Below are 25,643 nucleotides of genomic sequence, written 5' to 3' on the forward strand. Positions count from 1 at the left end.
ACGTTTGTGGTTGAATACCAAATAAAGCCATTAAAATATTAAAACTAGGGAGCTGGTCTTGTGTTGGAAAACGACAGCATATTTTAAAAAGCTAAATAATTATATTCGGTAGATCTTGGGTTTCCTGTTGTTGTGTTTTTAGTGTTTTTGTCCTTCGCGAGACGCCATCCTTCCTCGTTGCCGTAGTAACTCAAACTCCATTGCACGAATAACGATGGCTAACGAAAATATTTCAGACTTTTACGCTGCTTTCTGCGCAGAACATGAGATAAAAATAAACCCACACATTTTACAAGTGTTAGAGACGACGACGGAAACGGAGTGAGTGGCTCTACGTAATCTGACATTACTTGAAGTTAACGTGTTTTGCCGAAAAAAGCCATATGTCAAGATTAGCTTCCGAAATTAATGTTGCCTTCAGGTGCTGCTGACTGATAACCTGACATTTTCAGTGGCAGCATCACAGTTTGTGGTGGAAAGTAATTATGTACTTTACTTTAGTGGTGGAAGAAGTACTCAGATCATTTACTTAAAGTAAAAGTAGCTTACTAATGCCACAGAAATATTCTGTTACAAATAAAAGTCCTGTTTTTAAAATGTGAAAAAGAAGTGCAAAGGTATTACCATCTAAATATACTTGAACTACTAAAAGTAAAAGTACTCATTTTGCAGAATGGCCAGTTTCAGACTCGCGTATATTGTTGGATTATAATTAGTAGTTAATGTGTTCATCACTTTAATGTTACTGCTGGTATAGGCAGAACTAATTTTAATTACTTGATTTATTGTTGGATAGATTAACCTGAAATAACATATCATGTATTATTTGTTGATAATATTTTTTATTAATAATCTGAATCTGTAAAATAACAAATATTAGAATGGATCAAATAAATGGAGTAGAGGTTAAAAAAAAGTAGCATAAAAATGGAATTACTTAAGTAAATTACATCCAAAATGTACATTAATTCAGTAAATGTACTTTTAGCCACTGCTTTACTGATGTAACAATTACTACACTGTACTGAAGTTACAATTTTGAATTTTTGCACTTTACTCATGAAGGCTACTTTTTTCTCTGCTATTCAAACTTCTACTCCAATACATTTTAAAGGAAAATATTGTACTTTTTACTCCATTACATTAGTGTAAATGCTAAAGTGCACAATTACCTTGTTACTTACAAAATATGTTTAAGAAAATATATTGTATTTTTATAAAATTACGCTACTCAAAATGAAATAAAACAAATTTAAATTTTCCAGCTCAACTAATTACAACAGTAAAATGCTGTTACTTCCACTACTGATACTACCAGTTTGCAACTACTTTTTTTCTTAGTTTAGTTTAGGTTTTCATGCAAGAAGAACTACTTAATTTAGAAAATAAACCCACAGCATCTGTTGATTAACTTTTAGTTATGTAATTTGTTTGTGTTCCATTCAAAAGCATGTAAATCCAATCAGATCTCAAACTTAATGCAGTGAGCCTGAAGGCAGCATGAGTGTTTATTTATGAAATTAATTAGGGGTTTTTGTGTGTGTTTTTGGCAGGAACACCATCTTAAAACTGACTGGTAACAACCGCCTGAGATGTGTTCAGCGACTTGATGACAAAGATGTTCTTGCTCTCTCAGAATGTCTCAGAAACAACAAGAATGTGGCAGGTGAGCTGTCAGGTATAGGCGAACTCCTTAGGATATGTTTAACAATGTAAAACTTGTTTTCTTTGTTTCAATAGGTCTTGATGTCAGTTACAATAACATATCAGATGAAGGGGTTGGACACCTAGCTGACCTCTTACAGGTGAGCAGGAAATTTAATTAAATAGTTTAATTCCTTGGATAGGTTGCTGGTAAACTGCTGTTACCCCATGTGGAGGTTTTTTTGCCATATTATTAATGCTCCACTTGTAGTCCATGTTTATCTTTGTGTTTTCACTAAGCAGGAGGAGAGCTCAGTTCTGCACTCTCTGAACTTGATGTTCAATAACATCCAGACAGATGGAGCTGAAGTTCTCGCCAAGAGCCTTCAGGTTCATACCATTCTCACACACACATACACTCACAGAACTACTATTTATAGGCACCTCTTCTGCTTACTTTTACTTTTATTTAATAAGAACAAATACCCAAAGAATACCAAAAACAACGTGTTACTCTGTCTGTCAATGCTGTCTGACTTACTGTCTGCGATCTCAGCTCCAAGCCTATTGATTCCTACTGAGAACAACCCTAATATATATATATATATATATATATATATATACAGTACAGGCCAAAAGTTTGGACACACCTTCTCATTCAATGCGTTTTCTTTATTTTCATGACTATTTACATTGTAGATTCTCACTGAAGGCATCAAAACTATGACTGAACACATGTGGAGTTATGTACTTTACAAAAAAAGGTGAAATAACTGAAAACATGTTTTATATTCTAGTTTCTTCAAAATAGCCACCCTTTGCTCTGATTACTGCTTTGCACACTCTTGGCATTCTCTCCATGAGCTTCAAGAGGTAGTCACCTGAAATGGTTTCCACTTCACAGGTGTGCCTTATCAGGGTTAATTAGTGGAATTTCTTGCTTTATCAATGGGGTTGGGACCATCAGTTGTGTTGTGCAGAAGTCAGGTTAATACACAGCCGACAGCCCTATTGGACAACTGTTAAAATTCATATTATGGCAAGAACCAATCAGCTAACTAAAGAAAAAGGAGTGGCCATCATTACTTTAAGAAATGAAGGTCAGTCAGTCCGGAAAATTGCAAAAACTTTAAATGTGTCCCCAAGTGGAGTCGCAAAAACCATCAAGCGCTACAACGAAACTGGCACACATGAGGACCAACCCAGGAAAGGAAGACCAAGAGTCACCTCTGCTTCTGAGGATAAGTTCATCCGAGTCACCAGCCTCAGAAATGGCAAGTTAACAGCAGCTCAGATCAGAGACCAGATGAATGCCACACAGAGTTCTAGCAGCAGACCCATCTCTAGAACAACTGTTAAGAGGAGACTGCGCCAATCAGGCCTTGATGGTCAAATAGCTGCTAGGAAACCACTGCTAAGGAGAGGCAACAAGCAGAAGAGATTTGTTTGGGCCAAGAAACACAAGGAATGGACATTAGACCAGTGGAAATCTGTGCTTTGGTCTGATGAGTCCAAATTTGAGATCTTTGGTTCCACCCACCGTGTCTTTGTGAGACGCAGAAAAGGTGAACGGATGGATTCCACATGCCTGGTTCCCACTGTGAAGCATGGAGGAGGAGGTGTGATGGTGTGGGGGTGTTTTGCTGGTGACACTGTTGGGGATTTATTCAAAATTGAAGGCACACTGAACCAGCATGGCTACCACAGCATCCTGCAGCGACATGCCATCCCATCCGGTTTGCGTTTAGTTGGACGATCATTTATTTTTCAACAGGACAATGACCCCAAACACACCTCCAGGCTGTGTAAGGGCTATTTGACCAAGAAGGAGAGTGATGGAGTGCTGCGGCAGATGACCTGGCCTCCACAGTCACCAGACCTGAACCCAATGGAGATGGTTTGGGGTGAGCTGGACCGCAGAGTGAAGGCAAAGGGGCCAACAAGTGCTAAACACCTCTGGGAACTCCTTCAAGACTGTTGGAAAACCATTTCAGGTGACTACCTCTTGAAGCTCATGGAGAGAATGCCAAGAGTGTGCAAAGCAGTAATCAGAGCAAAGGGTGGCTATTTTGAAGAAACTAGAATATAAAACATGTTTTCAGTTATTTCACCTTTTTTTGTTAAGTACATAACTCCACATGTGTTCATTCATAGTTTTGATGCCTTCAGTGAGAATCTACAATGTAAATAGTCATGAAAATAAAGAAAACGCATTGAATGAGAAGGTGTGTCCAAACTTTTGGCCTGTACTGTATATATATAAATATACATATATATTTATAAATCTAAGTAATTTCCTAAAACACCTGATTGCTGTATTTTTATCAAACAAAAAGAGGGAAGTAGTGCATTTGTTGGGGACTATTTTCAGTGGCAGATTAATCTACATTTGTTACTCTAGTATTTGTAGCAGCAGCGCAGTGATTGTGGGATTGAGTCAAAATAAGCTACAGTGTGTGTTCATAGTGATAAAAGAACATGTCACCCAGTGCAACAGTGTGGCCCACTGATGTGTTTTTAATAACAGTGGAGCTAGTACTGTGGCACAGAGGAATAAGATATGTGAGGCTGTAGGTGCACACACAGTACTTGTTATTGGATACATTTACTGTTGGTTTGAGTCTGAACATGAGATTTATTGATAGTAACTACTCGGATACTTCGCACTTCTGCCTTAAGATGTTAGATGTCAGAAAGTGATGATATCTCCCTCTGCCTCTCTCTGCAGTGTAACAGCACCTTGGTGTTCCTCAGCCTGTCAGGTAATAAGATCGAGAACAGAGGAGCCATGCATCTGGCCAGCATGCTGCAGGTGAACACCAGCCTGAGGGAGCTGGAGCTGGCCAACTGCGACCTGGTAAACACACACACACACACACACACACACACACACACACACACACAAAGAGCACATCATGCTGGTACTATTTATTCTGTAAAGCATCAGGCTAATAACCACAGACTGTGCAAAATAATGGATGTAGCCATTGTGACGTCACCCATTGGTTTATGGACTCCTGTTTATGGACAGAGTTTGGCAATTTACGTGTTTTCTTTTTTTGTTGCTGATATTTGTATGTCCTGTTTGTTTGCAGTGTTGTTCTATATGTAAATACGTTACTAATACTAATATATATATATATATATATATATATATATATATATATATATATATGTACAGTACAGGCCAAAAGTTTGGACACACCTTCTCATTCAATGCGTTTTCTTTATTTTCATGACTATTTACATTGTAGATTCTCACTGAAGGCATCAAAACTATGAATGAACACATGTGGAGTTATGTACTTAACAAAAAAAGGTGAAATAACTGAAAACATGTTTTATATTCTAGTTTCTTCAAAATAGCCACCCTTTGCTCTGATTACTGCTTTGCACACTCTTGGCATTCTCTCCATGAGCTTCAAGAGGTAGTCACCTGAAATGGTTTTCCAACAGTCTTGAAGGAGTTCCCAGAGGTGTTTAGCACTTGTTGGCCCCTTTGCCTTCACTCTGCGGTCCAGCTCACCCCAAACCATCTCGATTGGGTTCAGGTCCGGTGACTGTGGAGGCCAGGTCATCTGCCGCAGCACTCCATCACTCTCCTTCTTGGTCAGATAGCCCTTACACAGCCTGGAGGTGTGTTTGGGGTCATTGTCCTGTTGAAAAATAAATGAACGTCCAACTAAACACAAACCGGATGGGATGGCATGTCGCTGCAGGATGCTGTGGTAGCCATGCTGGTTCAGTGTGCCTTCAATTTTGAATAAATCCCCAACAGTGTCACCAGCAAAACACCCCCACACCATCACACCTCCTCCTCCATGCTTCACAGTGGGAACCAGGCATGTGGAATCCATCCGTTCACCTTTTCTGCGTCTCAAAAAGACACGGCGGTTGGAACCAAAGATCTCAAATTTGGACTCATCAGACCAAAGCACAGATTTCCACTGGTCTAATGTCCATTCCTTGTGTTTCTTGGCCCAAACAAATCTCTTCTGCTTGTTGCCTCTCCTTAGCAGTGGTTTCCTAGCAGCTATTTGACCATCAAGGCCTGATTCGCGCAGTCTCCTCTTAACAGTTGTTCTAGAGATGGGTCTGCTGCTAGAACTCTGTGTGGCATTCATCTGGTCTCTGATCTGAGCTGCTGTTAACTTGCGATTTCTGAGGCTGGTGACTCGGATGAACTTATCTTCAGAAGCAGAGGTGACTCTTGGTCTTCCTTTCCTGGGTCGGTCCTCGTGTGCCAGTTTCGTTGTAGCGCTTGATGGTTTTTGCGACTCCACTTGGGGACACATTTAAAGTTTTTGCAATTTTCCGGACTGACTGACCTTCATTTCTTAAAGTAATGATGGCCACTCGTTTTTCTTTAGTTAGCTGATTGGTTCTTGCCATAATATGAATTTTAACAGTTGTCCAATAGGGCTGTCGACTGTGTATTAACCTGACTTCTGCACAACACAACTGATGGTCCCAACCCCATTGATAAAGCAAGAAATTCCACTAATTAACCCTGATAAGGCACACCTGTGAAGTGGAAACCATTTCAGGTGACTACCTCTTGAAGCTCATGGAGAGAATGCCAAGAGTGTGCAAAGCAGTAATCAGAGCAAAGGGTGGCTATTTTGAAGAAACTAGAATATAAAACATGTTTTCAGTTATTTCACCTTTTTTTGTTAAGTACATAACTCCACATGTGTTCATTCATAGTTTTGATGCCTTCAGTGAGAATCTACAATGTAAATAGTCATGAAAATAAAGAAAACGCATTGAATGAGAAGGTGTGTCCAAACTTTTGGCCTGTACTGTATATATATATTTTTTTTAACTTTTTGTTTCTTTGTTGTATTTTAAGAAGCCTTTTGTAACACCTTTGCTTAACGGACTACAAAAGAAAAATAGCCCCTTCGTTAATTGTGGCATTTTTATACCATGTGTATTTGTTCATTTGTAATGTCCCTTCTCAAATAAATGAAACTAAACTAAACTATATTTGGACGAGGTGGTGAAGCTGTGGATGAGTGAGGAGTAGATCTGAGTCACAGACTGCAGCAATGCCTGGCAGACAGCCTGTCATTCAAAGCAGCCTTGCCCTTAACTATGAGTATCTTTAAGCTTTAATAAAATCAAAATGGGTGAGTAATATAAAGGTTCACCCTTGTACATAAACAGGGAACTTAGCTATTGAGACCAAAACTGTTTTTTGTACCAGGCTGTAAACATGCTTATTTCTGCTGTAATGTTGGGCATTTTAACATGGGGGTCTGTGGGGGCTGACTCACTCTTGGAGCCAGCCTCCAGTGGGCATTACAAGAACTGCAGTTTTTGGCACTTCCATTTTGGCTTCATTTTTCAGCCCCAAAGACTGTTGCTAGGTGATAATTTGTTACACAAAATTAACCTCAAAAATAATATATATGAATATTTATTTTCTTCCTTTGATTTTACATTGATAATAAGGGGTGTTGTGTTGGCTGCCTCTGTCCCTGCAGGCCACTCAGAGTGTGATAGCATTTGCTATCATGTTGAAAAGCAACAAAACTCTTTGCTCTGTTGATATCAGCAGGCCACTGCTCTTCAGCCACCAGGTACAAACACAATGAGCACCACACTGTTATATTCAACACACAAAATCACATTTGATAAATAATACAAGCTCAGCATACATGTACAAGCTCATATACATCAGCAGACAGATATATGACTCTTCTAACCTGAAGCTCTCTGTCTGTCTCAGGAGGAGTGGGCGGTGCACTTCTCTGAGATGCTGGCAGTGAACAGCAGCCTGGTGGAGCTCCACCTGGGGAAGATGGGGATGACGGACACCGGGATGGAGAGACTGACTGAAGGCCTGCGGCTCAACCACAGCCTGCGCTACTTGGACCTGTGCTGGTAGGAACAAAATCATTCTCTACAGCAAGTTGTTTATTCTTAAAACCCTCCTCATCCTCTGGATAGATGGAGTGAAACAGTTACATTTCAGAATCCACTGAACAGTCTTCTCTTTGTCGTCTTCAGTAACCGAGTGACTCGTGATGGCATGCATCATCTGGCCAAGCTGTTGAAGCAGAACCTGACCCTGGAGGTCATAGATCTGTCGTCCAATCGGATTGAAGATGAAGGTGCTGTGTACCTGAGTGAGGCCCTTACCTGGCCAGGCTGTGTCCTGAGAGAGTGAGTCCAACACACTAGGGATGTCCCGATCCGATATTCGGATCGGTATCGGCCGCCGATATTAGCAAAAAACGGGCATCGTCATGGGATTGGATTGCATGGAAAAATGCCGATCCAAGAAGATCCAGTTTTTCACGGACCGATCCAGGTTTTCCAGCCAGCCCAGCGCTCCGCAATTCAAGCGGTCCATTCCAGTGATCCGCTCCAGCTCTTACTATCAATCCACCAGGCCAGCATGCAGATGGCAGACACACAGGGAGGGTAGGAAGAGTAGTGGTCAACTTAGTTAACTGACTATTTGTTTTCTGATCTGGTTTTTTCAGAGTGATATTTTTATTTGGTTTACACTCTTCCTGTTTAAGTAAAGAGCACTGATGGCATTGTTTGGGCACAATTAGTGAAACTGGAGCCATGGATGGACTATTGCTTGTTTAAACAGTTGTACAATATTGTGTGCCTGTGCACCAGGCTGGCACTGACTACTAAAATAACTGAAAAGAAAAGGCTGCATTGTCTGTTAAATGTCAACAATGTCTTGTGGTGTTAATCTATTTTTTATTTATTAGGGGACCAAAGCACAAGTGTGTGGAGTCTTGCTTCTGTCTTAATTTCAATATTAGACATTTTAAAGATTTCTTGTGTTGATTTATTTTCTATTTATTAAGGGGCCAAAGCAGCCAAAGCAAACCAGCTATATTTTTTATTTAATGTTAATGTTCAAGTTTAAAGTTTGTTTATTTAACCCTGTTAACAGGTCAGTTTCTCATACCAGCTGTTGTGGATCATTCTAACTAACCCGATTAAGTAGTTGTTCTTGTTAGAGTGATATTGCTTGATCAAACCTTTTCTAACATGACTGACAACAAAATAAGTGAATATGTATAATACGCGCTTGGATCGGATTGGTATCGGTATCGGCCAAAACTCAAGGCTGTAATATCGGTATCGGATCGGAAGTGAAAAAGCTGGATCGGGACATCCCTACAACACACTCAGACAAAAATCATCCCTGCAACATTAGATAACCATTAAAGGGGCATTCTACCCTCTGGCTAACGGCACATTTTCTTCATACCCGCTGTTGCTTTTAAGACGTAATGTATTCTGTGCCACCTTGGTGTCAGGGCACTGACTCCCAACCTTTCTAGCTTCCTAAAGTTAGGAATGTCTAATTGTGTATGACTGTGATCATGTCTGAACAAGACAAAGTATCCAGTTTTATTAAACTTACTTTAAGGATTTTTTAGAGATTTGAAAAAGAGGAAATAATTTTGTTTTAAAAGGATTTGTAGAGATTTGAGGAGGGAAAAATTCATGTTTTTACTTTCATTAAAGGACTTTTAGAGATTAAAAGGGGATAAAATAACCTGTTAGGTATTTGAAGAGAAAATGTAATCCTGTTTTCCTCATTTTAAGAAGTTTTAGAAATTTGAAGAGGAGAAAATATCCTGGTTTTACTTATTTTTAATGATTTTTAATGAATGGTTAAAATATCCATTATTTCACATATTTTACAGTGTTAAGATGACTTAATTGTTATCTGTTATCAGACTCCCCTGTAGCATCTGAAAGTGTTTACAGGAGACATATAAACACTGTCTCTGTCTGTCAGGCTCTCTGTCAGCAGTAACAACATCAGGACGGAGGGCCTGCTCTCTCTGGCTCATGCTTTGACAGTTAATACATCTCTGAACCACATTTACATCTGGGGGAACCACTTGGAGGAGTCTGTCTGTCAGGTGACATTTTCTACACATCCTTTTCACCTTTCAGAACTGCAACAGAGACACAGTCATATTTTGCCTCATAACTTTAATTCTACCCCTTCAGGCCTTCAGCGATCTGATCGCCAGCGGCCGTCTTCCTCCAGAGCAGACGGATGTTAGCGCCTACGAGGTGGATGGTCAGGTGTTTCTGGCTGAGGTCTTCCACTGTTTGAGGAGACACTATTGCAGCACAAACAGCCCCGCACCAGAAACATCCCCCACCTCCGACACTGCAACAGACCTGCTGGCACACCACACTGCCAGCCCTGACTTTACCTCTGCACCACACACTGAGAGTCAGCAGCTTGTTCCCATACAGTCCTGTTAGGGCTCTCGTTAATCTCAAAACCTCCTCACACCCACCGGAATCCCAACAGACTTAAAGAGACCTGACTATAATGCACACACATCAAATAAACAAACAACACAATGTATATGTGCCAGAAGAAAGATCTTGTGAACTCTCAAACTTGTGGTGATAAAATAAGTCTTCTGAACAATCAGTTGTTGCCTGTGAGATTTTTTTAATCAAAGGTGCCTCCAAAATGTAAATCCTTATATCTTATTTACATTTAAGTGTATAGTGCATAGATTTAAGGGTGTATAATGTAAAGTGCAAAGATTTAAGCTTGTCAAATAAACCTATGCATGCATGCTAGATAGTCAAGTATTCCATAAGAGCATCCAAGTTCATCACAGATTTTATCAAACTGGGCAACAAAGAAACTGCAATTAAAAACAAATGAAAGGAGCCCAGAGAAGAATGCGGAGGCCAAGTGCTCTGTGTGACCACCCCCATATTTGGTTAACACGCTGCAATCTGCTGAAGTTGGAACTCGAAAAAAATAAGACGTTCACATGGAAAAGCACAATGGAATGGTCATTCTATCTCTCTATCGATCTATCTAGTGAGTTCACTGACATAGACGCACCTGACGTCACAGTAACATGGCGTTATTACATCTGATGTACTTTTTTGGGGCGTGAAATGTGCTGTAATAACATTGTAGCTACCATTTCCATTTAGTTGATTTGTGCTTGATACAGTATAAGTCTTTGCACGCATGCATATCTCCATCTCTGTCCACACAAAATGAATGCACACAACAATGTGATGTTGGCTGTGGTAGGTCACACTGTTCAGCTCAGCACCCATTCACACGAATCTAAGCTGTAGTTTGATAATTTAGGGAGCAAAGACGAGCGAGACAAATGACTTATTTTATACAGTGTTTCTCTTCACTAATGTCACTGTGGTAATTGATCTAAGCCTCTGTAGATGTTTGTGAAGCTCAGAGACATGACATACGATCATCAGTTTGCTGCGCGCATCCATGTTTTCCCCAGCAGATGCACTGGGACACATCTAGGTCAGTGGTCAGGAATACTGAGTCGGCGACTTCTGACTTGCAATAGATTGCAGCATAACTTCAGGGAAACCAGTCACAGAAATAAAATGTTCCTCAGCAGATACAGTTTGCCTTGTTCTCCAATAAAATTGTGGACACAGTGAACACAGTTCATTTCATTGGTTGTGAGTTTGACTATTTTAGAATTATTATGAATACCATATCTTGCATATAGATATTACAAACATATTTAAATATTTATGTTAATTTCAGCCACATTGACTGACCCTAAGTCCTAATTCTTAAACCAAATTTTAGTTAATTGTTAAATTTATGCTTACAAAATTATCTGGGCAACATGAATATGAATTAGGCCATAATCAATCTGCGGTTAAATGTTCAGTGTGTAAGATTTTGGGGAATTTAGAGGCATCTAGCCAAAAAGACTGCAGATTGCAACCAGCTGAAACTTCTTCCTATTAGAACTCCTTCAGTGTTCTTTGTTCAGGAGGTTTTAACCAGGAGCTGAAGTATCTGCAGAAGTCAGTATTTTTGTAACACTCTCGTCACGACAGGGCTTCTAACTGCGTTGACTGATGCAAAAACGTGAATGTCCCTATCTAGAGCCAGTGTTTGGTATGTCCGTTGTGGGCTACTGTAGAACCATGGCTGTAAACACGGTGATCCACGAGGACCCACTCCCTATGTGGATATAAATGGCTCATTCTAAGGTAAAGAAAATGTAATGATTATTTTTGAGTTATTATACACTAAATAAAACATACTTATTATAGTATTTTCCATTTCTGCCAATATAACCCTCTGAATCATACACACTGGACCTTTAAAAGTAAAAGGCTAAACAAGTTTTCCAAGATATTTTTGCCCAATTTTTAAAGTTTTCACACTCTAGAAAATATTAATAAATTAATATATTAATAAAATTCAATTTCAAGGATTTTTAAAAAATTTCTAGACCTGAGAGGAGATCCTTATGAAATGTGAAATTTGTGTTATCGTGCTCCGTATTTAACAAAACAGTTGATCACTATATAAGGAAACTATACGTGACAATTATCCAGGGCGCAGTCATGTGTCTGCTTAAATCTCAGAGTGCTGGTGATGGTTTTTATTACAGGTGTCCTTTATTAGTGACATATGAGATCAGATCAGCATCTTCAGGGTTTTGAATCCCTACTCCTCAGGACTCTCCTGATTGGTCACCTTAAATGATGCCATTGTGTCTTTATTTGGTGGATCCCACTCCAGCAGGACGCTCCTCTTCCTCAAGCAGTGGTCCAGCTGCTTTCTGTCCCTAGAGCCGATAGTCCACCGCTGCACCGCCAAGTGAGTCAGCGCAGAAAGCCGAGGCAGGGCACAGAGCAGCGCCGGGAGCCAGGCTGCGCAGGGAGCGAAGGTCGATGGTCGTAAGCTGAGGTCGATGTCCTCCAGTGAGCCCAGGCCTCCTGCAGCAAACAGGGCGGACCAGCCATCATCTCCCACCAAGCCGTTGTAGGACAGATCCAACACCCGCAGAGAGGACAGGCAGCCACGTCTGCACACTGCAGCTGCACAGAATGAGGAATTAAGACTTAAGCAGAGATGTACAGTTTAGCAGAGGTGAGGACTTGGTTTGATGACTTTAAACTCAACTTGACAAAATCATAAAAAGACTTGCAGCTTGGCTTGGACTTTAACACCAATAAGTCATGACTTCACTTGGACTTGAGCCTTTTGACGTGAAAATACTTGATACCTTCCCCCCAAATATTAAAGAGTGTTATTTTAAAAGTTTCCTGAATCGACTACTGTTAAAGGAATAGTTTAGATTTTTTGAAGTGGGCTTGTATGGGGTACCTATCCATAGACAGTATATTACATACAGTAGATGTCAGTCAGCACGCCCTCAGTTTGGAGAAGCAGGATGGAGTCCAACACGAAAGCTACAAAATGCACTGCTGTGGAGGGGTCATCAACAAAATGTATTTAAGGCACCTAAAAAAAGTCCCACCTACAATAATGTATATTGGTTTAACTGTACGCTATATTTTGAATATTTTCATTGCTTCACCATAATGTCAGACAGCGATTTCCAACAGGAAAATTTAACCGTTTTTTAACCCCACTGAGAAAAACTGATTTAACATCACTGACCACAGGAGCTGCTGTTCTACCACTGCCTCAAACTGTTATTTTGGTGTTTGTGTTATTATGTGGCTTTGGTGTTGTCGGTTCAGATTAACCAAAGTCACTAAATAACACAAACTAAGTAACGGATCGAAGCAGCTCCTGTGTTCAGTGAGTAAAAATGACTGTTTGTCACGGAGTCTGGTGGCTTTGATGTGGCTTTGGCACATAATTCCCCAGTCCGCTTTGTTTGAAACAATGCCACAGCATCGGGTCAAGTTGTCATATGAATAGGATGGACACCTGTCAATATTATGCAATACAATTCAATGCACCACAAACTACACCCTCCAAAATGATCATGAAGTTAACACCTCTCTAAAACAGTTTCAACAAAAACTGAACATTACAACCATCATGAAGGCAGGGTTAGTTTTTGCCAGATGTGCCTAGAGTGGTAAATGCCAAATTGCGAATGTCCCTATTTAAATATACCAAAACTGGACCTTTAAAATAAGATTGCAGGACTATCAAATACTATCTGATTGCCAATTACTAGCACAAACCCACAAAAAAATAAAATACTTTTTACAGAAATGAATGCAGCCTTTAATTTCACTGTGATGGATTATATAACTCAAGGAGATTTCAGTGGTCTTCAAGTATATTTACAGTGTGCATAGAAATAAATGGAAGCCAAAGGCCGCCTAGAATGAAAAAGTCATCTAAAACACAGGAGCATGGTTTGTGAAGTACATTCTGCTGAAGTACATTCAGCAGACATTTTTTTGTCAGAGTTGGAAAAGCACAGGTGTTACTGACAACAGTGTCCCACTAAACCATGACAGTGACAGTGAACCAGGATGCACAACAACCAGTTTCACAAAGATGTTTCAAACTGGCCATTGGTGTTAGGCCAGTCTTAGTTAGTCTAATGTGAGTTTGATAATTTCACAGAGATGAAGACCAACTTATTTTAAGCCTAAAAAGTTTTCCGCCCAAATGAAAAACCCTTTATTTTAACAAAATTGTATGTTTTGTTGGGGGTTTCTTTTATATCAAAAAAACTCTGTGTGTGTGTGTGTGTGTGTGTGTGTGTGTGCGCGTGTGTGTTACCTAGGTGATGCAGGTCATCAGTGGTGAGCTCACAGCTGCTGAGGCGGAGCTCCAGGATGACAGACGGCTGCAAAGCATCCAGGAGCAACGCTAAATGACCACCAACCACTTTACACCAGGACACATCCACACTGCGCAGGTACGGCATGGCCAGAGCTGACACACACACCAACACACACAAAAAAATCAGTGAGTAGACGTGAGATACATTACATACCTGACCCTGTACAGTTTGGCACTACACCAAACTCAATGCATAAAAGTCATTAAATTTGCTTAAATCACAACTAAGCAGATAGGTTCAGACACTGATTTAAAAATATGGTTCATAATATGATTTATTATTAGAGGCAGCTGTAGCAGAAGCAGCAATCAAACCAGAAGCTGTGACACTAGAAGTAGTAGGAGTCGTCACATTGGTGAAGAGTTACTTACTATGTTTGCTCAACTGTACTTCAGTACAGTTTTGAAGTACTAGTAATTCAGACAGTAATATTGTACTTTTTACAAACTTTTTTGACAGCTATGATTTGGAGATCACAGTTTTACATACAAAACATGATCATCTTATAGAATATTTGTTATTAACTACCCAATAGTAGTTAAAATTACCTCTGTCTTTACCAACTACAACAGTAAAACGCCATCTACACATGAATGCATCAGTAATAATAATCCACTGATGTATGAACAATTACAGGGGCCGTTTGTCTGCATAATGAATACTTTTACTTTTGATACTTGAAAAACATTTTCTACTTAAAAGCTCTGTACGTTTACACAGGCAAAATTATAAATGTTTCTTGTACAGGATTATTTTTACATTGTGATATTGCCACTTTTACTTAAAAAAACAATCTGATAATTACAGCACCAGTTTCAGTAGTATCAGCACTACTGGTAGTAATTGTGGTACTAGCTGTAGCAGTATCAGTAGTAGCATGTGCCTACCCAGAGCAGTAAAGGACTCCTGGTTGAGGCTGCAGCTGTTGAGCGGCAGACACCTCATCTGTGTCAGAGGGAGGGCGGAGACCAGCGGGTGGACCACGCTCCCTGCCTCCTTATTGGACGACACATCAAGCTCCGTCAGTGCTGTCAGAGAGGGAAGCACCTGGACTGAAGAAAACAAGTCACATGACTGATGACCTCATTGCTAAATAAAGCTCAGCATAAGTTCAGTCAGGAAGACTTTCTTTATGCTATATTCATTCACAATTCTCTCTCTATCCCACTCCTAGTGCTTCCCCCAATCAGCTGATTATGTGTATTCCCTCTTCTAGTTAGTTGATCATATTTTGCCAAGCTCTCCTTCAGCCATTCATGATGCTACTGCCAAACTTTAAATCTATTCTCCTCTCTGCTCCTGTCAGCTGTCATTTTAGGTGGAATCATTGCGCCCTCCCCAACCCCATTCACCTCTAGTCATCTTATCCAGACCCCAGGACAAGCTGATCAAAAACCCACTCCTCTTCACATCCAGATCCCCGGTTCCCTTTTCATCTCATCACCACCGCTACCACCACCAGTGTCTAGACGCCACAGGGGGAGGGTTCCTTAATTAATCTACTACATTTTTCTCATCCCCCTGGAATAGATGAAATGGAGGGGTCTAATCACCAAAGACTTTTCACATTTGTGCTCATGTAAATAGATATTCTTTCCTCTCAGAACAACTCTCTCTTGATTGAACTGTCAATCATATCGGTTCAGTTCAATCAAGAGTCTGCACACACACACACACACACACACACACACACACACACACACACACACTCACTCAGGGCCTCCAGGTCAGTGTGTGTGAGACAGCAGAGATGGAGGTCGAGGCTCTCCAGGTGTGTGAGGTGAGCCAGGTGGAGGGTGAGGCGGTCCAGTCCTCCGGCTAGACTTTTGTTACAGGACAGGTCCAACTCTCGCACTGAGGGGAGGCAGTGGAGCGAACCACCTGCAGGACGTTGACAGGAGGACGCAGCAGATGGAATTTGGAAACCAGAAACCAGAATTTGTTAGTCTTAATGCCTTTTTATTTTTACCAGACAAGATCTAATATAAATGTATGAAAAATTTCAAGTAATGATATGCTAGCGTTAGAATGCAGTCATTGAGTGAAAGAGGTTATGTTTTCTGTTCCACCATTTTTATTTTAATCCTGTCTGAGTCTATAAAAGGATGAATAGAGGGCTGTAGGCATGACTTTTTTCTGTGGGCCAATGCAGAACTTAGCATCGTCCTAGTTCCCTCGTCAAAAAGCCAATGGGATTTTTCCATTTCATTTTGAATTACTGCAGAAAATAAGCTCTGTGGCAAACAAACGTTTATGATAGTTACACATTTTGTTCAGCAAGATAACCTTCACAAATGAAAACCACTTTTGTGATTTTTGAAGCATAAATGCAATCACCAGAAGTTAAAAAGCTAACATTAGGCTATAAACAGCAACACCACTTCCACATGACTTATACATCCCCACCACAACAAGGCTGTAAAGCATTTAGCCACTTGTTAGCAACCACTTTTTTTATTACATAGTAAAGCTTCAAAAATTAATGGTATATTTACTGATGTATTTTATGTCGTAGAAACGTGAAAGTCTCTCCAGCTTGTTTTAACCACAGACCTTATTTTAGGCATCTAACCAAAACCAATTGACTTTGAGATGACTCTGTTGCACTGTACTTTTCTATTGTGCACAATTCAAAGTTAGTCAGAACCTGGCAATTTAAAGTTGCTATGGTGGGGTCTTTAATGGCATTAAAGTTTGCTGAATTACAGTTGATACAAGTGTGTGTAATCTACATTTGTTGCAGCTGCATGGTGCATGGAAGAGATATAGCAATGTACTGTATGTCGAACATACACACACACACGCCAATAGACAAAGCCCAAGTTAAGAAAACATTTTCACCAATTTGACAAATTTATTTGCAGCACATTTCTGTATTTGGTTGTGTTTTCTCTATTTGCAGCCTTGTGTTGTCAAATTGATGAAGATGTTTCTTAATTTGCGTCTGTTTTGACAATATTATGTGTTTTCTTAAGTTGCAGTGCAACGAGCTTTCTGGGCCACCATACAAATAGGCTACAACTACAAGAATTTGGTTGTAGTACCACAAAACATTCACTTTTTTAAGGCTGATCCCAAAAAATAGAGATAATGGTTTAAAACTTGTTGAAGGGGAGGTGAAAAATGTAAACGTGTCTTGCCAAAAACTGAAAATGGCAGGAAATCTGTTAAGCAGAAATTGGCCTAAATAGATAGATTCATGTTAAACAAGAGTCCAAGAAAAACATGATTTTGGCATTTTTAGCCTCTATTCATAAGATACAATAGAGACAATGTGAGGAAAAACCCAGTACTGAAAAAAAGCAGTGGCACCTTCATCAACCAGAATCAAACTACCTGTCACATCATGCATATCGACAGAAAACATTAGAACTCCTACTGAGAGCATCGAGGCTGTCTGCAGTCAGACCGCAGGCCTGCAGTCGCAGTGTGGTGAGGGAGGTGGCGTGAGAGAGAGAGGAGGCCAGCTCTCTGAAGCCGTCGGCATTGACTTCCTGTGTGAGCTGAGGATTACAGGAGATATCCAACACACAGAGTCTGGGGAGAGCAGACACCATTCCTCCTGAGAGGGACACACACAGGACATAAATGTTACACACAGCTGTCTGAGTGAAGGGTGTGACATTACTCATGTTCTATGGCTGTTCTTCAAATGTAGGAAATCTGACATAGAAATAGATAAGGGGGGATGCCTTATTCCTTCCCTATAAATATATACTGTCTATGTGTGTAAGTGAGTACCCAGTACAGCAGCATCAGCCTCAGTGAGCTGGCAGGCCACCAGGTGGAGCTCCCTCAGTGGTGGGTGAAGTTTACCCAGCAGGCCTTGCAAAGTGCCGCCCCCAATGCCACTGTTCCAGGACAAATCAAGGATCTCCAAGAGAGGGATGGAACCAAGAGCTTCACCTGCACAAACACAATATAAAGCAATATAATCCAATGATCTCTTAACTTTTAAATATAACACCACAGAGTGCTGAAACCCTCAGCCCCCTCTACTTACCAGTCTCTGACACAAGGAACTGCAACTGTAGAGCAACAATTAACATTATTTTCATTATTGATTATTTTAGTGATAAATCGATGAACCATCTTGTCAGAAAAATCCAAAATGGCATCTTCAGATTGCTTTATTTATTAGACCAAATGTCTAAAACCACAAGATATTTAGCTTATTCTGATATAAACAAGAAAAAGTAGAAAATCCTCACATTTCAAAAGTTTAAACCATCAAATGTTTGGTATTTTTTTTCTTGCCAAAATGACTTGTATGATAACTCAGTTCTCAAAATAGTTGTTGATGAATGTTTAGTTGATTGTCTTAGTGATTGTTACATGAACACACACCTCTTGGACCACTGTCTGCCCACATGCACACACTGTTTATATACTTTATACTGTGAACTTTTTACTTTTTATAGTATTTTTTTTTATATTTAATACTCCAAAGCAAATTCCTTGTACGTGAAAACCGATTTGATTCTTATTAATCAATTAAATGTTTTATGTAACTTGCTCAATGCATCCTCTACCATAAATTATCATCAGATTATGTAATGGTTGGTAAAATTTTAACACCATGTCAAGATAACAATAAAACAATGCATGTTTTCTTTTACATTCAATAACAATATTTCGCATGAGCCACTGGTACACTTTCAAAGCCTTGAAGAGCTGCTAAAACATAATCTGGTAAGATTACAGCTGCAACCAACAATTACTTTCATTTTTGATTACTGTGCCGATGACTTTTTTAATAAATGGATTGTTTGTTCTATAAAACTTCCTGAAGCTGAAGGTAACATCTTCATATTGAGTAATTTCAGCCCAAGACTCAGTGTGTTGTCATAAAATTTTAGAAAAAGTTGCAAAAGAGTCATTACAATTAGAATGTGGAGGTAGGTAATGTCCTTTTTATTGCTGGAAAAAGGACAGCAACAAACAATTAACTGATTATCAGGAGTGTACCTGCTGATATTCTGCACAGACCTACAGATACAGAGAAAACATCAGATTTCTAATATAAAAACAACTGGATGCTTGACTTTAAAACAACATTCACCAGCTCTGACTTCTGATAGAATCAATGGACTCATTCTCAAAGCTTTGGCAGAAATAATAATAATGACCCACCCAGTGCAGCAACATCATCAGCGTTCAGCCTGCAGCTGCAGAGCCTCAGCACTCTCACCCTGCTAACATGCTGGAGGTGAGAGGTCAGCGCTCTCAGACATCCGCCAATCAGCTCGTTCCAGGAGATGTCCATCTCCTCCAGCTGGGGGAGAAACTGGAGCAGCGTTGCTGTGGAGAGAGGAGAATGTTTGTAGGGCAGACATCTTTGAACCATTTTCATGCATTTATATTAGTTTGAAACAGCATTTAAACCTGGTGAATGTCCAGCTCTGCAAACTGACTCCACTCTTTACTTTACTTTTTCTTGACTTAAGTGCACTCTGATCATCTGATTATAAGCAAAATAAAGAAGTACTTTAAGGTTATTTTACCTGTCATTTAAACATCAAAAACTAAAGAATCTCATATAACGTAAGAGTAAAAACCTGACTATAGCCACCTAGCTCCAGCAGGTCTGTAGCAGTGAGGTCACAGTGAGCCAGGCTGAGGCTCCTGCTGTCGGCTTTCTTCCCCAACCGCTGCAGGAACACACCCACTCGACCCCAGCCGACGTCACACTCACTCTCTGCTGCCTCAGCAACACCTGAAACACAAAACTTTGACATTTTTGCACAAGAAAATAACATAGAAAATGATATCAAATTCCCATGCTGCTGTGAAACATCAAAGAACAAACCTTCCTGCTCACCTGAGCTCTGTCCTTTCTCCTCCACCTCTCCATCCTCAGGGATCCCTGTCCGGTCTCGAGACAGGAAGCGTCCCAGCGGCTTCCTGTCTGAGGCTGTGCGCTTCCTGCGGATCTGGTTCATGATGAGGTCGAAAGGGGAACGTCTCTGACTGCCACTGTACCGCCCCCGCTGACCATCTGTCCAATGAGAGGCAGAAAATGAGTCACATCTCTGAAAATGTCACACCAAAACACATCATCTTATCCTTTAAATGTCCATAATTTCTCCAATAAACGATTTTAAATGATTTTTTTTAAGGTATCTATTCATGATTGCTTTATGGAGTCCCTAGTAATTAAGGGATTTTATGCCTAAATGCATGTTAACAGGGTTACAAATGTTTAATTATTGTGCAAAGATCCTTTAAATATAACAAAAGTCAAACAAACGACCCTTCAGAGGTAGATATTTATAATTATTTTCTTACCAAAACACTAAAATGAGAAATGAGAGGATTAAGATAATTAAGATTTAGTTAATTTCACTAGTAATTTATAAATAAATACTTTATTGATGCCTGGAGAAGAAATTAGATGTAACTGCATCACAGAAAACAGACCAAATAAAGATACAAAGTGGACAAAAACAAAAGGAGAACTAAACCATAAAGCAAAGTTAATTAAAACTGAGTAGAGGAGAGGAAATGTTAGAATTTTCTTTGCCATCAAATAATAATGTTAAATGTATCTTGTCTTGTCCATCATTATTAGGAACCTTATCTAATTTTGAAGGAGACTGGCATATATTAAGCAGATATCAATAAGGAAAGAGATAACAATTTGGGTTCATTATTATTGTGAATTAAAATAAATTAGATTTATGTCATGGAAAGGATTACAAGCCCATTAACTGCTCGATCCTCTAAAAATAAACCCATGAAAAAATACCTTAAATCCCATTTAATTGTTTTTAATAATTAACCAGTATGTTTTTTTCTAATCTATATGGAAAAAATAAAGCCAAATGTATATGAAATGTAAAAAAAAGACGAAATATTCAAGATCTTGCAACATTTTTAGGTAAGCAATCAAATTTAAGCAAATTTGTGGCAAAAGGTACAAAAGGTCAGACTCCCTTGAGTTGTGTCCCTTCCACTGACTTTCAGCCAGCGGCCACCTCTAATAATTATTGCTGTGCCTTATGTTCCCAGCAGATCATTGCTTACTAAGTAGCATTGTGATAGCTGGAAACATGGCAACAGAACTTAGTGAAAGTATCAGAAGTCACATTGTGATGCTAAGCAAAGAGGGGCCTCTTCATCGTCACGGCTTGACGAAAGGTTTCTAAGAGGGCAGTGCGTGGAACTCTAAAATGCTTTGCAAGAACTTCTTGACAGGCGGTGAGATAGAGTTGGACGTCCACAGCTCCTCGAGTCCGCATCCCAAAGTATGTTTGGGCAAGATACTGAGCCCCAGATTCTGTGAGTGCGTGTGAATGGTTAACTGTGTTGCAGGTGGCACCTTGTATGGTAGCCTCAGCCTAGTGTGTCATTGTGTGTGTGTGTGTGTGTGTGTGTGTGTGTGTGTGAATTGGTGAATGTGGTGTTAAAGGGTAACTTCATTATTTTTCAACCAGGACACCATTTTCCCCTGTTTTTGTGTCGAAGTGACTAATGGCAACAACAGTTTTTGAAATTTGTCCAGTATTAAGTGAGACTGCTACAGCTGGCAGCAGTGAAACAGGCTGTAATGTAACCACTTGGGGCAATTGTGCACTGTAGGGTTGTCAAAAGTATTGATACTCTGAAAAGTATTTAGTGAAGTGAACACAGCACGCTGCAGACGGCAGGTACAGCCCCTCCCCTCACTAGCAGCTGAGCAGCTGGTGTCGCCAGCATCAAACTAAAATATAACTTCTAACGTTAATGTGGGAGCTAAGCAGAAAACTTTATCAGTCATGCCCGTCTGTAACATTAATAGACAATGTTAGTTTAACAGGACAACACAATTATGTGTGTCTGAAAAGTTATGTTCACTGTAAAGTCACAGATTGAAGCTGAAAAAACGGTTGGTTTCTCCCATAACCCCTGGTTCTCTGATCACATAGTGAGGTAGAAACAGGAGCATCCTGAGCCTAAACTACCAACTCTATTTGATCAGCAACGAAAATATGGTGCCAATTCACCAGAAGCACAGAAAATAAACAGGGCTGTAGATAAATACATTTGTATGGACAGATCTTGTTTCTGGTTGTTATTTATTTTGGGGTGATTTTTTGTTGTTATCATTGATGTTACTGTTCTGATCTTTATTTAAAAAATGACATGCCTCTTAATTTTTTGCTGCTGTATCGAAAATGGTATCGAGTATTGAATATTTTCCTCGGTATTGATATCGAGTTTGAAATTTTAGTATCGTGACAACCCTAGTGCATTGTCAATTTATGTCCCCTTAAAGTGCTAGCTTATGCCACTGACAGGTTCAGATTGTTATTTTAAATGTCTGACATCATTATAGAAAGGATCCTGACAGAGACAGACCTTTTTGTAAAAGAGTAAGATTATCTTTTATTTAACCACAAACAGCCTTGAAATCGCCATTGCCAAAGCCACCAGACTCCATTTAAATAAACAGTAATTTAAGCATTGCACAACACACTTCATTCAAAGTCCACAAAAACAAAATAAAATCACAAAAGCCATCTTGGTTCAAATTTCCACTGTTTCAACAATCAACAACTCTGGTTTGGGTTGAATTAAAACCTTATTCACCCAGTTAGATGTAAAAATATGCTAGCCGTATACACACTAAAATCCCTGCTTATTTAAATGGAGTCTGGTGGGTTTGGCAATGGCAATTTCTGGGCTGTTTCGGGTCAAACAGAAAGGATCTTACTCTTTAACACAAAGGTTTGTCTCTGTAAGGATCCTTTCTGTCATGTTGTTAGACACTTAGCTATAATAATAATCTGAGCCTGTCAGTGGCAAAAAATAAACACGTTTTAGTGGACATACATTGAGGGTGCACAATTGCCCCAAAAGATTACATTGCAGCCTGTTTCACTGCTGCCAACTGCAGCCCTGTCACTCAATGCTGGACCAGTTTCAAAAATTATTGTTCCCATAAGTCCCCTAGACACATATAGGAGGGAAAACAAGGTCCAGGTTGAAAAATACCGAAGTTACCCTTTAAAGCGCTTTGAGTAGTCAGATGATTAGAAAGGTTAATACAAGTCCATAGAAGATCAAGGAGGCCTGACTGTTATGGACTTTCTTAGAAAGTCACCTGACCTCAACTGTACTGAACATTTATGGGGACCCTTGAAGGCTGAGAAGTCACCAGAAACTCTTGGGAACATTGTCACATCATGATGGAATACCAGGTTTTGTACAAACTTGGGGAGTCCACAGCAGCTCACGTGCATGCTATCATTAAATCAAAAGGGGGACATACCACAGATATTCTGAAATTCATGAACTTTTCACTCACATTGTTAGGCTGATATTATTTAAAATGAAAAAAAAAGATGTTAGATTCAAAACAAATACAAAATAGACGTATTTGGCTAATGCCTAGACCTTTGGACCTCATATATGTACATACATGGTGGTTTAATTGACAGTGAAATTGTTTATAAGTCCTTTGTATGTTTTGTATGCAAAACTAACTAACTAACTAACTAACTAACTAAAGGAGTAAACCTAGTGATGACCTAAATACAAAGTACACAATTTACCTCTGAGATATCATGGAGTAAAAGTATTAAGTTGCATAGTAATACCCAAGTAGTGTACAAATACTTCAAATTTGTACAGTACTTACAGTAAATATACCTAATCATATTACACCACTGGAGAAGCCTTTAAACCTCCAGGGCAGAAAGGACTGTGTGCTTTCAGTCATTTACTGTAGCAAAATCTCTGCACGATACTTTTATCTTTATTCTACTAACAGTAGAACTGATCTTACCTGCGGACTCCATGTGCGAGTTTGAAGAGCTGAGCTCCGAAACAAAAGCGAATTTCAAGAAAAAATAAAAATAAAACAGATAAGACAAAGTGCAGTGTTTTTAATCAGTCATCCGTCACGGTGATGCGTTCACGGTCGGTTTGTCTGGAATTGTATGAACATGGAGAGACAAAATAAAAACCTACTAAATATCTCAGTTAAGATATAACATAAACTAAATCATAGCTACAGCGAATAAAAATCTCTTCTTCATCTTCACTTTGTGGGGCTCTGACTTTCTCCCGTCTGTTTAACACCTAGATGACGTCACGTCCCGTGCCCGTCAGGTGGATCATCCCGGAAGTACGACAACACCTTTAGTAAACGGCATCAGTGTGCCTGACCATTCACTTGCTCCTCAATGCCTTCTTTGAAAGACAACTGACACAGTCAGAGGAGGACATACTCAGATCTATAATAGTAGTAATGCATCAAAAGCATCAAAATATACTTACTACCAAAAGTAAATTAGTTATAGAATGACTCATTAAAGAATAATACATATTATATTATAGAAATATAATTATTGATGCATTTATGTGTTCATTACTTTAATGTTGAAGCTGGTAAAGGAGGAGCTCATCTTTATTTACATATATTTTATATACTTCACATACTCCTGGGGAGTCTGTGAACTTCCCCTGAGGATCATTAGTCTCATTGTCATTATCATTGATAATATGAGCACCTGTACCGTGTTACGCTGACAGGTATTTCTAATAGTTTGTCAACCCCATTGATATGAGCGAAGGTTGGCGGAATAACAGAAACAGCTGTCAGTATAATACCTTGGTGAAGGGGGGGATTTACTGCTGGACTGTACTATAAGACCAATTTCATTTAAACCAGGTGAGTGTAGATACACACCACAGTGTAGCAAAAGCATTACATATGAAATCAAATACTACTACTATGTTATCAAACTGGTGTTGAATGCTGTAAACCGGAGTCCACAACTAATACTAATTTTCAATATCAATTCATCAGCAGATTACTCAGCTCATCCATTATTTGCTCAAGAAAGTGTGTTGTGTGTAAAAAATTATCAGAATATAGTAAAGCTTTGGAACAGTGATTTCCTGCAACCCAAGGAAATACCTTCATATTGTTTGTTTTGACCGACAAAGACTTCAAATTTACTGTCACATGAGACAAAGAAAAGCAGCAAATCCTCGAAGGAAGAAAATAAAGAAACCTAAGTGATGGTAAACAAAACGTTGTCACACAGACACGTGTAAGAGCTACGATACATCAACAGTTGCAGAAAATAAATTTGCCTTTATGTGACATTATGCGGAAGGTTATCCACGGAAGATAACTAACAATTTAACAACACAAAATTCCATGACCGTTCCAGGCCTGGAAAATGTGATTGTGACATACAATGACTTCTCCATGATATTTATGTCTGTTTTTTATGTTTACACTATCCACATGGTGTTTGTGGCTAATAGTCCATGATAGGACACATGTACAGGACATTGTGCTTTCACCTAGAATGTAATATGCAATTTAAATTAAGTTTTGCTTGTCTGCTATTTCTCTGCAGTAAGTTTGCATATTAAGTCCCAAAAATGTAAACCTGACAAACAGACCTC

General features: G+C 39.4%; 2 protein-coding genes across 4 annotated transcripts; one reads left to right on the top strand and one right to left on the bottom strand.

Moving 5' to 3' along the window:
- Nucleotides 1–181: 181 nt before the first annotated feature.
- On the top strand, nt 182–10,084 carry lrrc34 (leucine rich repeat containing 34). 3 transcript variants are annotated; one of them, XM_033638340.2, is made up of 10 exons: nt 182–321; nt 1,554–1,666; nt 1,741–1,805; nt 1,948–2,034; nt 4,373–4,501; nt 7,134–7,229; nt 7,379–7,533; nt 7,660–7,815; nt 9,428–9,554; nt 9,646–10,084. In XM_033638340.2, exons 1-10 carry the CDS (start codon nt 215–217, stop codon nt 9,907–9,909), a joined length of 1,299 nt encoding a protein of 432 aa, XP_033494231.1. In that variant the 5' UTR covers nt 182–214; the 3' UTR covers nt 9,910–10,084. The 3 variants fall into 3 exon arrangements, with proteins under 3 accessions (XP_033494231.1, XP_078018656.1, XP_078018657.1); XM_078162530.1 differs by having other exon boundaries at nt 183–321; nt 7,382–7,533; XM_078162531.1 differs by lacking the exon at nt 7,134–7,229 and having other exon boundaries at nt 183–321.
- Nucleotides 10,085–10,204: 120 nt separating this feature from the next.
- lrrc31 (leucine rich repeat containing 31) lies at nt 10,205–24,313 on the bottom strand. Its single transcript, XM_033638338.2, has 10 exons — nt 24,007–24,313; nt 20,059–20,235; nt 19,810–19,953; nt 19,371–19,538; nt 17,979–18,143; nt 17,617–17,799; nt 15,951–16,118; nt 15,125–15,289; nt 14,174–14,329; nt 10,205–12,498 (listed from the first exon to the last, which is right to left on the bottom strand). The coding sequence occupies exons 1-10, from the start codon at nt 24,017–24,019 to the stop codon at nt 12,125–12,127; spliced, it is 1,713 nt and encodes a 570-aa protein (XP_033494229.1). The 5' UTR covers nt 24,020–24,313; the 3' UTR covers nt 10,205–12,124.
- Between the last annotated feature and the right edge of the window lie 1,330 nt (nt 24,314–25,643).

Source organism: Epinephelus lanceolatus, chromosome 20 (assembly GCF_041903045.1).
Source record: "Epinephelus lanceolatus isolate andai-2023 chromosome 20, ASM4190304v1, whole genome shotgun sequence".
Taxonomy (NCBI): domain Eukaryota; kingdom Metazoa; phylum Chordata; class Actinopteri; order Perciformes; family Serranidae; genus Epinephelus; species Epinephelus lanceolatus.

What these genes read in the sequence shown, in the direction of transcription:
- lrrc34 (XM_033638340.2), top strand. Translation starts at nt 215, where the DNA reads ATGGCTAACGAAAATATTTCAGACTTTTACGCTGCTTTCTGCGCAGAA. An exon ending in GAGACGACGACGGAAACGGA is followed by an intron (nt 322 to 1,553) that starts GTGAGTGGCTCT and finishes TGTTTTTGGCAG; the next exon opens with GAACACCATCTTAAAACTGA. An exon ending in TGGAGGAGTCTGTCTGTCAG is followed by an intron (nt 9,555 to 9,645) that starts GTGACATTTTCT and finishes CTACCCCTTCAG; the next exon opens with GCCTTCAGCGATCTGATCGC.
- lrrc31 (XM_033638338.2), bottom strand. An exon ending in GGAGAAAGGACAGAGCTCAG is followed by an intron (nt 19,954 to 20,058) that starts GTGAGCAGGAAG and finishes TTTGTGTTTCAG; the next exon opens with GTGTTGCTGAGGCAGCAGAG. An exon ending in GGCTGATGCTGCTGTACTGG is followed by an intron (nt 17,800 to 17,978) that starts GTACTCACTTAC and finishes TGTCCCTCTCAG; the next exon opens with GAGGAATGGTGTCTGCTCTC.